At 44.6% G+C, this 13,776-nt stretch overlaps 1 protein-coding gene across 2 annotated transcripts in view; it reads right to left on the bottom strand.

Moving 5' to 3' along the window:
* Positions 1 to 13,323, bottom strand: part of LOC147022588 (choline/ethanolamine transporter flvcr2a-like) — a 28,198-nt gene extending 14,875 nt beyond the window's left edge. For both annotated transcript variants that reach the window (XR_015059799.1, XM_085887305.1), the window contains exons 1-3: positions 13,247 to 13,323; positions 2,820 to 3,005; positions 299 to 1,072 (exon numbers count right to left, since the gene is read on the bottom strand). Coding sequence is in view for 1 of the 2 variants with exons in the window: in XM_085887305.1 (XP_085743431.1) it covers positions 299 to 1,006 (708 nt within the window). In the remaining variant the exon portion in view is untranslated. The remainder of the gene's footprint in view (positions 1 to 298; positions 1,073 to 2,819; positions 3,006 to 13,246) is intronic.
* Positions 13,324 to 13,776: the final 453 nt, after the last annotated feature.

Below are 13,776 nucleotides of genomic sequence, written 5' to 3'. Positions count from 1 at the left end.
GAGAATGGATCCCTGTCTAACCCCTTTTGCAATTCCAAACCATTCCGTGTCTCCATACAATCCAATGTCCCAATGCAAGTGCAATAAGCTAAATGTTTAAATATAAACAACTGTGATAACAATACAACCTAAACAGCATCCACCACAATGGCATGACTGCTTTGGAGAGAAGAGTAAAAATGTGCTGTACTTACTTCAACAGGAAGTCCCCCCCCCCAACAAAAAAATTAATATATATATATACATAAAGAGTATGCAAGAGGTGTCGTGGGTGAGATTGCCATGTTGTCCTGCATACCTGGTTCCCAAACACGCAGATTGAACAAGCGGTGGACACTTCTTTTGGACCAAACCAGAGTCCAGCGACACGTGATGGCATCCCCAAGATGAAAACATTGGCCACAGCGCAAACAAACTGACCCAGGGCCGTGACGCCGAACAGGTTGCGCCGAACGCTCGCGGTCTTGAGCCAGGCTCCGAGGCAATCGAGCGAGGCCGCCAACAGTGCGATGACTCGAAGACCCATCTTATCAAGCAGCCACGTGACGGGGAAGATAAACGGAACGTATACAACCATGATCACCATGGAGAGCCAGTCCACGGCCACGTGCTTGGTTTGGTAGTATTCGCGGATGATGTTACTGATGCTGCTGTACTCGATCCACTGGAACGCGTTGACGAGCGAGTACAAGCAAAAGATAAGTACAATGAGCCACCGACGACGATACAGCTTTGTGGGCAATGGATGGCTGGTGTTCGTCTCAACATGTTGCTGATCATCACCATCAAGGCTTCCATCTCCGAAAGACCGTGATACGGTTACTCTTGGATGAATCTCAATTGCCGACTCCTCCTGAAGTCTACATAGGTCGTCTGGAACAAATTTTCTTTCTTCATCAATTATGCATTCTCTTCTTTGTTCCTCCAATCCGCCATCTTTATCCTTGTGAGGCCTTTGCATGAGCTCGACTTCTTCAAAAATGGCGTCCATATCCACGGTACTCATCTACTTTGGGCATCTGGGTAAAGTAGCGACACGACGAACCTCAAGTAGTTCCGACATACGACTCTGCTGGGTAGACACAGAACAAGAGCGATTTGTTTCGGTTTTCACCAACTTCAACAAAAATGCTGTTCCTAAATATTAACGGGATATAAAATCCGAGCAAGGGGAAAATAAATAATTATATCTCTCCCAGTCTGTGACGACAGATGGACTAACTCTGTAAACGAATTGCCAGTGTTGATGTGTCCAATTTTGTACAAATTTTAATGTAACCTACACCAAAGTACAGTGGCATCACCCCCATTTCCTTGTCCTTCATGTGATGTATGTATAAACGGCTCCATGAGTGTGAAACCAAGGTAAACGAAAATCAAAATAACACAATCTTCAGTAGAACAAACGCTGCTGCCAATTAGCATGACCAAGGTGTATGCTTGGATCTGGGGGTGGTAATAGATATGGGAGGTAAACAGGCAGCACAGTGCTAGGCAGCTATAGGTGGAGCAAATAGGGGTTTAGGTTGTATTCGGAGGGGGATCAGTTATAAATCAAGAGGTGGTGTTAACATTGTACAGGAATTTAGTGAGGGCCACATCTAGAATATTGTGTGCAGTTCTGGTCACCACAATTCAGGAAGGACACAGATGCCATAGAGAGGGTTTCAGCGCAGGACTACTGGATTGATTCCGGGCCTAGGAAGACTCAGCTATGAGGAGCGGCTGAAGGAGACGGGGCTTTATACACGAGAAAGGAGGCGGTTACGAGGAGATATGATGGAGATGTTTAAGATAATGAAAGGTAGAGATAAAATAAGTGAAGATGAATTATTCAACAGAGTAGACAGTGGTAAAACCAGGGGCCATAGCCTGAGAGTAAATAAGAGGAGAGTTAAGACGGTAGTCAGGTCGGGGACTTTCACTCAAAGAGTAGTTAATGCATGGAATGGTCTCCCTGGAATGGTAGTGACAGCAGAAACAGGAGATAAGTTTAAATTGGAATTAGATAGGTACCTGGAAGTTATGGAGATAGAGGGGTATGGGGATGTTGATAGGACTTATAGGTAGCTTGAGCATTGATGGGTGGTTGTGTACATGTGTATGGAGAGCTGTTGGTGGGGGTCTTGTCAAGGGGTGTTGTGTGGTTGATGTGTGTTTTAAACCAATCCCATGCCCTCTCCCCTGAGGGGAAGAAAAGGGAAAAAGAAAAATACAAAAACTACAAAAAAAAAAAATTATTTCATTAATTAAAAACTTTTTTTTGCACTTTCTTCCTTGGATCTTGTGTGGATGGATTAGTGTGGTGTTCGTGCATGCATGATGAGCTGAATGGCCTCCACCTGTGTTGGATTTCCTTGTATATCCCTGTATGCTTGGTCGTTTGCCATTCCCTTCCCAGTCTAAATCCAAAGAAGGGATGTATAAATTTGTCTGCAGTAACAATGAGTGCTGGCAGATTAAACAGCCAGCTTGATGTCGTCGTATTCGTCGTACACAGCACTTGGCTGTGGGTGCGCATCAGATCATGCAGGGGTGCAGCAATGCCGCTGATGCAGTGCCCCATTGAGATTAGAGCAACACACATCGATGAATCACCCTGCCTGTGAAACACCAGGATGGCAGTTTATAGTTGGGTCGGGATTCAAACCCAGGCTATGGACGACTCAAAGGCAAGTGTACGTATCTCTCGACAATCTTGCCAGCACAGTCAACTCGGTGTCCTCTCAACAAAGGTAACAATAGCTGTGGAAAAGAATTGAACACTCACACATGCTCACACATGCTCACGGGTGACATTTCCCAAATATGTGACTCACTTGATCCTCGGTTCACTTGAAGAAGCATGCCGAGCTTGTCGAAGACATGTCCAATTATAAAATGTGGAAGATTTATTTATTTATGTTCAATGGAAACGCCCAAATATCTTCATTTGATCCCTATTTACATCTGACTTGTGAGTTGGGACATCTTGTCACTTGGCACACATCTTGCTTTTCCTTTCCCTATTGTATGTAGAGGGGGGGGGGGGGCAAGGTGCGAAAAATAATTTCCACAAACATCATAAAATGGTCCTATGTCAGCAAAATGTGGCACAGGTGTATGTATGTATGTATGTGTGTGTGCGTGCGCATGTCCGTCCACCTGTATATCAATCGATCGGAGACATGTTTGGGATAAAAATGAACGCAGCAATGACTGGGGAGTTCTGAGAACCCGGTACCCCACGCAATGTTTAAGTATATAATTCAATTTTAATAAAATGATGATTTTGAGGATAATTTTAAATATATAAAAAAAAAAATCTGGAAGTTTAGCGCAACTGAAGCAGTCTTATACACCAAGCACCCCTCCCAGAAGCAACCAGGCATCGTAATGTTCGCCAAGGAGAGGTCCACACTCATAATGGAGAATCGTCAGAGCTTTTAATGGCAATGAGGACAACCACCACCAAGATCACAAAAATCTTGCCGATGCGGTGGGCCGTGAACAAAGTATGTGCGTCACGTCGGTCCATCTGCTCAAAACGTCGGTCCATCCGCCAGCCTCAACATCAGCACCTTGACAAACAACAGCTCTCGGTTGTTGTGAGCAGGACACCAGCAGAACAACGACGAACTCATGGAACATCTCTCCAGCTGAAGACAGAGAGAGTAGGGGGTTGTGAGGGTGATGGCCAGCACGGTATTGTAGAACGAGAGCAATTACCGCGGATGTCCGATTCCAAAATCTCGTTCCCGTTGCTCCTTCCGTCCCGTGAGCAGCCCTTCATCTCCGAAGAACCACCCAGACAGTCACAATGCTCAGCCTTCCTCGTGCATGCCTCCACCTGCCCGGTGTCCTTCAAGAAAGGTCTAACTCGTCCCTCGCGTCCATGCACCGCTCCATCAAGATGATCCTGCTGGTTTGCATCGATTGTTGCCAATTACGTGCTCCCTGCATCCCACATTCAAGTCGCTATGACTAAATACACTAAACGATTTTGTATCAACAATTATAATCACGAGTTTCCGAAGCGTGACATCATTTCTCCTTCAACTGCGAGCCAGTCATCAAGAATACCATTGTTGGATCCATAAGAATTCCCATTCTCGTAACATTATGGGAAGAACAACTTCTCCAGACCTTCGTCTACTCGTACTTAGCGAACTCATTTCAAAACAAAACATCAACTTAATCTCATAAATGTACAATCATGTTAAAATGAGTTCAGGAGAAAATTGCCAAAAACTTTAATCCGTATAGTAAGTATTGCCATGCTCAGTGCACATGACCGGGTGATGTTTGTATTTAGATTAATGGTCGTAAAGACATTATTATAACATTATATGTAAGCTCGTTGGCTTTACGAATGATTGTGTCACAAAAATTGGATTTCTCGAGATGATTGCGTTTGGAGTTGGACTAATTGCACCGACGGGTTCCGCGTCGTGATGGTCGTGGAACACGTCGCATTGCTTAGATCTGCACGCATCCTGAATATTAATTGAATCTTCCATTAACCGGTGACACTTCGTCGTCCACCAGGTCACCGAAAGGCTTGATGTCCCTCAATGTGGATTCGATTTCCAATTTCAAATCGACCGGTGCGTTGGAGAGGGAAGCTATCCTCGGACTCGACTCCACCGTGCAGTCTCAACCTGAAAACAAAGGACGTCGAGAAAAGGTGCTTCTTCCACTTCGTCTTTTGCCGTGGCGTGAAAAATCAGCTTTGGACGCAGAAAATGATGCTCACAAATGATCACCGTCTCAAACGGTCGAGATGTCCCAGGCCAATCTGGCGGTCTATGGGTTTCGGCCAAGACACGAGCAAACCCTCAATGTGACATGAACTCCTTTTCACCTGACATCCTGTTTTGTTTTTCTCTTTGTCTCTCTCCGTCTGTCTCTCTCAACACGAATAGCTATGTGGTCAAAGCGGTTAGGGCCAGGTTCTCCCTGTACTCCACTTTGGCCTCATATGTATACGTTACCTATACATTGCGTATGAGCAGATCCACAGTGGAGGTTAGCACGATGAGCCGGTAACTTCCAGTATTTTTGTTCACCGTCTTAACAGTCCATTGCCGGTAACTTGTCCTTTCTGTGATCAGTAGGACGGCTTGTTTCATGCTTACGTACACAGTGTAGTTGACCAACTTCTCTTTCTCTTCCATTTGAACATCTTTTTCACCAATTGTCTTTTTCCTTTAATTTACACATGTTTATATTTGGTGTCTTCTCGACAAATATTTAGAGATGTGGGTGGTGTTCCCAATCTTCTGGTTGCTGTTGCAAAATATGCAATGCTGTCGGACCCCGCTATTCGCGGATTGGCTATTTGTGAACCCCGCATATCGCGGTTGATAAATTGCAACCTTCTTCTACATTTGTGGACCTGTACTTCGCACCTTCGCAGGTTTTTTGCGTTTTCGCGTTTTTTTTTTTTCGCGTTTTCGCAGTTTTTCACTGTATTTTTTTATTTTCCCTTATTGAATAACGAAGCGCCAGGAACCTATCCCCTTTTTCCCCGTTGAAACAATGCCCCGACATTCGCGGATTTAACATTTGAGACATTTTCCAGGAACGTATCCCCTGCGAATAGCAGAGTCCGAGAGTATATAAAACTCAGAAATTAAAAGAGGTAACGGTTATGGCTCTGATGTTATTTCTATTTTCAAAGGATATGTCTCAACACGACTCAGGATAGAATTTGATTTTTTTTTTCTTGAATAAAGAAATATGTTAAACTTTTTGAGAGAAAGTGGTGTGTCTGTCATGTTTTGTGTTCTGTAGATAATTAAAAACTGATAATTACTTTATAATCCCTTTAAAACTGTGATTTTTTTTTCTTCTTTTCCTTTCTTCTTGAAAATGTCTTCTTTTTTGTTTGTTTTTTCCTCTCTACTCCAAAATTCCTTGCAAATATGGATTATACTGTGTCCTTGATTTAAATAAATGGGGTTCAAAATTCAAATTGTGCGTGTGTGTGTCTCTCTGTCTGTGTCTCATCAGCCCGACAATTGCTTATCTTCACTCTGATGTAAATGTAAATGGAGAAGAAAGAACCAACACCATGAAATACAAGGAAATCGAAAGTGAAATGGAGATTTTGGAAAAAAAAAATAACACAATCGACTTCACATCAATAACCTTCTCAAGTGACTGGAGTGATTCAATGGAATAACCTCACAGGTCATTTGAAACAGGTACCGGTGGATACAATAACAAACGAACTGCAACTGGAAGCATTTAACTGTGATTCGGTGATGATCTCAAAACAGAGCCGTCGGTCGGACTGAAGTCCCTGGTGAAGAAACTTCTCAAACCCCATTATGGAAAAACATTGCTTGTCCCTCAAAATGACTACAAGTACTCCATATTTCGCCGCCTCAATTACTCCCTCCATATTGTGGTCTTTCAGGAACCGGCTAACCAGACCTGACGTTCGACTGAAGCTGATTTGGCAGGGATTTGGAATTTGTTCATGCTGCTCAGCGATAATTGCCTAACCTTCAATAAAGCATACCGAGGGATCTGTCATGTCCACCGATGAATGCTCGCAGACAGGATACCCGGCTTAACGTCCATTCGATGGACGGTGTGCTTTGCGATGCAATGTTCCGCCTGTGAAACCGAATCGACAGCTTATATGGTCGGGTATTGAACCCATGCTGGACAGCTCCAAGGTATGTGTTCTACTTCTGCTTCATTGTGTCAGGACGTGTCCCTCAAAGCAAAAATTGAAACAATGAAGGACACATTGGACCCTGGATGTGACTAATTTAGTAATTTGATTTTTTTTTGGATACCAAGTCGAGGGGAGTGTAAGAGCTAATACACAGAAACATATAGCAAGGCAGGAGACAAGAGGGTGGGAAAGGGAAGCATAAAATAGTGGGGAACAGAGACAATAGGGTATCTGTGGAAGAGAGAGGGATGGGCGGGGTACACGGGGTAAACGAGATGGTACTACAGGGACTTTCAGGAAGGAAAACAGGAAATATGAAGGAGGTGGGTTTGTGGTGGGTTAACGGGGGTAGAAAAGATCAAGATTTTGGATGGGGGAAGATATGAGATGGTGGTGAACAGCTGTTTTGAAGACCTGGAGGGAAGAGTGGGATTGAAGAGAGTGTGGGAGTTTGTTCCAAAGGTGGGGAAAAAAAGAGGAATGAGAGAGTGAAGGTGAGCAGTGATTCTTGATTTTGACAGCATCACCAGAAGGGGGTTTTTGGAAGACCTTGAGTGCCCTGTGGAAATATGGGGGGGGGGGGGACAGGTCACGGACAGAACAGGGAGGGGGGCAATGCTGGAGAGGAGATGGTAGAAGACAAAAAGACCATTGTACCTTCTGACACCCTATACCTACAGAGGTTATAGCCAGGTGGCATGTACCTGTTCACCCTCTCCGAAGTAAGCTGGGGTGGTGTTATGTACATCAATACAGGACAGACAAAGACAATGGAAACATACGCATGTAGTCATTGTGGAAGCACGAATGTATGACAACACGTTTCCATTTCAATTGATGTGCCAGAATCACTGGACGACTTGTTTTGTTTCTTCCTGAGACTGGAAAACATCATCCTTTGTTGTTGTGGTGCACGTAGACGATTATTGTGGATCATAAGTGAGTGCATGATTTTAAGAAAGATGGGGGTCGGGGAGCAGTAGTGACACGGTCACCTCCCCACGCTCACAGTGTCCAACAGATGCCCCTTTTCCCACCAATTACTTAAGGTACTTATTAATGGTCATTATACAGAATGAAGAGTCTTGCAGGTGAAGACTGGTGTCAATCTGATTCGGAGGACAGGTAGACCACTGGATGAAATCAACAGGACTTTGAGTGAGGTATGTTAACTGCCGTGGGGAAAAAGGAGAATCTGACGTTTCGGGAGTTAACACTTCTCTCTATTTTGCTTCAACGAAGGATTAACCCCCGAAACGTCAGCATCTCCTTGGTTCCCATGGTGGTTAACATACCTCACTTAACTTCGTGTGAATTTCATCCATAGTTATCCCTGGCTCCTGATGCAAATGGACACCAGCCTTCATGAGCAGGCCGAGCTCTTCATTCTTCACTCGTACGACTGAGTACACTTTGGAATGGTTCGGGGTAATGAGCACCTGGGCTCACAAGAAGCCACAACCACAAACAAAAATAAACAATATCGGTTGTTTGGTAGACAATAAAATAAACAATAAAAAAAGGAGAAAAATAAGCAATAAAAATAAACAATAACCCTTTCGAGCGGCTTGAGGGAGAATCCATATTTTGTTCTGCCAATAAGCCTGGTTTGTATTATGAATAGAAACGAATTACGGACATACATGATACACACAAACATACATATATATATATATATATATATATATATATATATATATATATATATATATATATATATATATATATATACAGACATGATAAATACATGATACATACAAACATATCATGATACATCTATGATACAAGATATATATAAAGTATATATATATATATATATATATATATATATATATATATATATATATATATATATATATAGATATAGATATGGATGATATACAAACATGATACATACATACAGCAAGACACATACACATACTTGGTTTTTTTTGGCATCCACTTATTCTTGTCACGTGATGAAGTTTTTCTCCAGGATTCTCAATGAGACAGAGAATTGCCTAAAAGAAGACAGCTCAAGCTGGTGTCCTTCTCGATGATGTCTGAAAGGGTTGTGAGTGGACACCCCCTTCTCCAGGGTTCCTCAGGCCTCCAAACTTTCTTTGTAAGTTCTTCATGTCGCGTCGCATGACCAGCAAGGCGAAGGAAGCATTCCTTCACAATCGCAGAGATGCGAGGCAAAGAACCACAGAGATCCCTGTTAGTGATATGGTCTTGCCAAGAAACGTTCAGCACTTTACGAAGCAATCGGATGTCGGTACCATCCAGGGATTTCTACAATGTTTGTGTCAAGGTCCCGACCAGCGTGACCACTCCTCATTTTCATAAATGCCAAGGTGAGCCAATGAAAAAAAGCCAAGAATTCACAAGGTTTCGGAAAAGCGATGATAATAGAAAACCTATAGAAAATCAAGATGCCAAGGTGAACAACGAATAGCCAACATCTTGTGAAAAAAGCCAAGGAGTGGTCACACTAGGTCCCGCATTTGCAACCGCAGAGAAAGAGCGACTCAACTGGAGTTTTGAAGACCGTTAGCTTACTCGGTCTGTGAACTGGGGATCTCAAAACTTTCTGGAGGACGTGAACTGCTTCCCGAGCCTGAGCTTTTCTGTATTATCGGTCACGCTGCATGCTAGTAGAGGAGCCGAGGTATTTAAAGTCATTCTCTCTCTCTCTCTCTCTCTCTCTCTCTCTCTCTCTCTCTCTCTCTCTCTCTCTCTCTCTCTCTCTCTCTCTCTCTCTCTCTCTCTCTCTCTCTCTCTCTCTCTCTCTCTCTCTCTCTCTCTCTCTCTCTCTCTCTCTCTCTCTGGGACTTCCGGCCACAGTAAGTAGAGCACACTCAGCAGAAGGATTGACGTGCAAGCCCAATAGACCAAGCACAGCGAGCAGCAGTTTCAACTTTGTGAAGTAGGAGTTCAGCTTCACTTAACGTGTTTGAGAGGAGTGCTATGTCATCAGCAAAGTCGAGGTCAGAAATATGCTGCGCAGGATGTCTGCTACTTCGATGCCGGGAGAGAGTTGAACCATCCCAGTCTTCAATCACAGTTCTTAGGGCATCGTCCAAGGCAATGGTCAACAGGTAAGGAGCGAACGGGTTACCTTGAAGAACTCCGTTGTCGATTCAAAAAGGTGCAGTCTCTCCTTCAGGAGTTCACACCACTGCAGAGGTATCTTGATATGTAATTTGTTTCGCCTTCACAATCACCCCAGATTCCATCTGGGTGGAGAATTTGGAAGTTTATTCCCGTCAATGGAGTCAAAGTCTCTCCTGAAGTCGAGGAAGACGATAACGGACTGTTTTCGGTGATTGTGGACTTCCTCAACGATGCGCCTGAGAGCAAGGATCTGAGAAGATGTGGATCGAAAAGGTCTGAAACCAGTTTGATTTGGGTGTAGGATCTTTTCGAATTCAGGGCAAATTCTGTGAAGGAGACGATTGTAGATTTCTCCTGCCATTCGAGTTAAACTTATTCCACGGTAGTTTTCAGGAAGTGTTAAATTTCCTTTCTTGGGTATTGGTATGATACTGTACCTGTTTTACCCCATTCTGGAGGACGCTTTCCAAGGTGCGTTTCGTCGCAGAATTTCAACAAAATTTTCCTGAACTCCGGAAGTCGCCAGACTTTGATTGGAATACCATCGAGACCGGGGGCTATTCCGAGTTTGATTTGTTTCATTGCCGTGTTAAGTTCCACTGATGAAAAGATGGCAGCAGTCAGGTTGGAGTTGACCTCAAAAAAAAACAAAAATGTACAACAAGGGGAGCAGGAGACAAGAGGGATGGGAGAGGGAAGCACAAAACAATGAGGAATAGAGACATTAGGGGATCTGTGGAAGAAAGTGGGACGGAGTGGGGTACACGGGGTAAACAAGATGGAAGAGTGGGATTAAAGAGAGTGTGGGAGTTTGTTCCAAAGGCGGGAAAAAAGAGAAATGAAAGAGTGAAGGTGAGCAGTGATTCTTGATTTTGGTAGTTTTAGCAGAAAAAGAGGTTATTGGCAAACTTTGAGTGCCCTGCGGAAATATGGGGGGGGTGAGGGAGGGGACATATCACAGACAGAGCATGGGGGGTGAGGCCGGAGAGGAGTCAGTAGAAGACAGAAAGACCACCGACCTGCCTGCGGTGATTGAGTGAGAGGCCCAAAGACTCAGCCTCATCGCGGGAGATGCCAACGATCCGAAATGCCTTGGTTTCCACAGCGTGAAGCCGAGAAAGGTGAGAGGCAGGAGCACCAGCCCAGAGGCGAGAGCAGTACTCCATCAGGCTGTATGTGGTTAGGAGCTCAGGTGTGCCAAGTAAGAACTTTGCACGTCGGAGGATTTCTGGTCGGCGACTGGCTTTGGAGGCCAGGTTGGAAATGTGGCTTTCACAGGAAAGATCCTGGCAGATAGTGAGACCCAGAAGCTTGAAAGAAACGACTTAATTCAGAGGATTGTTGAGAAAGTACATGGGGGGAGGGGGGGTCCAGATGGTCCTTTCGAAGAGACATAGTGAGAGTGTGAGATTTGTCAGGATTGAAAGACATGTTCCACACTTTGGACCAATTTGTGATTTTACCCAGATCTGCAGAGAGGGAAGAAGCTGCGGCTTGTCAGTGTGAGGGATGTCAGAGGGTGGACTCATCAGAAAAAAAAACCAATCCCGGAAGTTTACCGCCATTGCTGTGGAGTCTGTTACACCACCTTCTCTTACAGGTGTTATTGTTACGAATCTGGCAGCCATGAGCAGTCAACATTCAGGTCCCCATAGCTCAGTTATTTCGTTAAATAAATGTGGATAGATAGCTCCCTTCCCCCTATGTCTAATGGAAATTAAGTGTACGTGCGCTGCGAAGTTATTTTATAGATAGGATTTTTACCCCAACAACAACAACCCTCTGCTCGCGGCATTGTCCACACTCTTCATGCGCTCGCCGGCATGCGGGCGTGGGTGGAATTCCATGCCCCAGGCGGTGTGGATTTCGCAGCAAATATGGTCACGAAGCATTTCGCTCTGGCTTGGCCCCAAATATGGGCACGGAGCGCTTTGTTCTGGCTTCACCCCAAATAAGGGTATGTGTCATTTTCCGCCCAATGGGTGACGCGCGGACCAAAGCTGTGGCGGTCATTTTCAAGAAGGCGGACCCGCGACACGCCATCCACCAAATGGGAACAGGGACAGGGGAACGGACCACGCCCCAAAAAGGACGGAAAAAGATTTAGGATTGCGTCCCATCTGCTGGAGCACTCTTCTGTCTGGGTCTGTGGCTGACTGCATCCCGTGCATCCGAGGCGTCTCGTCTGGCGCATTACAACAAGCGGTCGACCATCTCATCATGGGAGATCACCTCGTCTCGCCTCCTCTGGGTTTCGCTGCCCTGGTCCGTTCTTTGGTGCCTGGTGCTCCGGAAAGGTGCAGTCGTCCAGCCGCGCAAACGCAGCCAGGTAGCCAGCCATGTTCTCTTCCCTCAGCTCGTCTTCCCTCCTGAGCTGAAGGGACAATAAAGACCTTGAGGTCCATCTCCTTCTGGGGTATTTGTGTGTGCGTGTGTGTGTCCGTGGGCCCCGTCTCTAAGTAGAATTGTTTAAGGAATTACTTCTACATTTGATTCCCTTCTTTATTCGGATAACTCTGCCCTTACGTGCTCCCCTCGTCCCCCGATTATTGTAAATAAATTTCCCTATTGTTGAATGTCCCAGCTCGTTCCCTGTCATTTATTTTATTGGCTTAGCACAGTGCGTGTTGAGGAATAGCGAGGCAATAAATTGTTCATTTGGACCGACGGGCCTCAGTAACCATCCGCTCGGTTTACACACGGTTTGGGTACGGTAACGGCTCGTTCCGCTAGAGGTCCGTTGAGGGTGTGAATTCCCCGGTAGCTTTGCTGTGTGGGTAATTAGGTATATTGAAGTTTGGCAATTAACCATACCCCACGCGGTCGAATTATTGTCGATTCATGGTCCTGTAAGGGACCAGTGCCTTTCAGACTTATCCGAGGGTCACGACCTAAATTCCGGTGTGTTCGGTGGAGCCGACTCTACTGCTCCCTCTCGCGGTCGTGCTCACCACCGATACCCGGCCCTGTAACATTATAACGTCCTTAAAAACACTAAGTTTCCTTTTTTGATGATTTTGAATTTCTTTCAATGAAATAAAAGGTTTTCAGTGAAAAATTGAGTTTTCTTTGATAATGGAAGATAAAATTATACTGGAAAGGTTGTGTGTATGTGAGTGTGAGTGTGAGTGTCTATGTGTATGTGTGTATGTTATTGTGTGTTTAATTAATTTACATAAGGGTTAAAACATAATAATAACAGAAAAACATGTAGACTACCATGGCTGGATGTGAGTGAGTACACCACCTGCATGTGATAGATACATAGTCACCTGATCTCCAAAGGGGTCACGTGGGTTTATAAAGAAAGAAAACACTACATTTTATTTTAATAATTCGAATTAGGGTACAATAATAATAATAATAATAATAATAATGTGGAACGTTGTTGACGATTATAGCTCGTTGTGTATGGCATTAAAACTGTGCTGGGTAATATTATACATGAAGCACATCCATTTGTGCACAGGTGGAACTTACCTTCCATGATCCGCACCTGCAGTCGGACCGATCATCGTTGGAGGTCATGTGAATCATGATCATGCTCTCCCTCTCTCCCTCCCTCTCCCTCCCTCCCTCTCCCTCTCTCGCCTTGAATAAAGCGATTCCTCGTGGACATGATCCTCCTTAAAACAGATGGTGTAGATAATGTGATCCAGGAACGAACCATGATGCCGACATCGCGGCCTTCCTTGTCCACTGCGCCGATTCCGAACCATGCTCGCCCCCTGTCGTTATTAAGGAGGGTAACACCATCCATTCATTCAACCATCCATTCATCCATACATCCATACATACATCCATACATACATCCATCCATACATCCAACCAACCATCCATCCATCCATACATCCATACATACATCCATACATCCATCCATACATACATCCAACCAACCATCCATCCATCCATACATCCATCCATCCATCCATCCATCGATACATACATCCATCCATCCATACATCAATCCATACATCCATCCATCCATCCATCGATACATCCATCCATAC

The sequence above is a fragment of the Eptatretus burgeri genome, chromosome 7 (assembly GCF_056783735.1).
Source record: "Eptatretus burgeri isolate ZD-2024b chromosome 7, Ebu_testis_v1, whole genome shotgun sequence".
Classification (NCBI taxonomy): domain Eukaryota; kingdom Metazoa; phylum Chordata; class Myxini; order Myxiniformes; family Myxinidae; genus Eptatretus; species Eptatretus burgeri.
The sequence above is the reverse complement of the archived record's forward strand: the minus strand, read 5'-3'. Positions and strand labels throughout refer to the sequence as shown.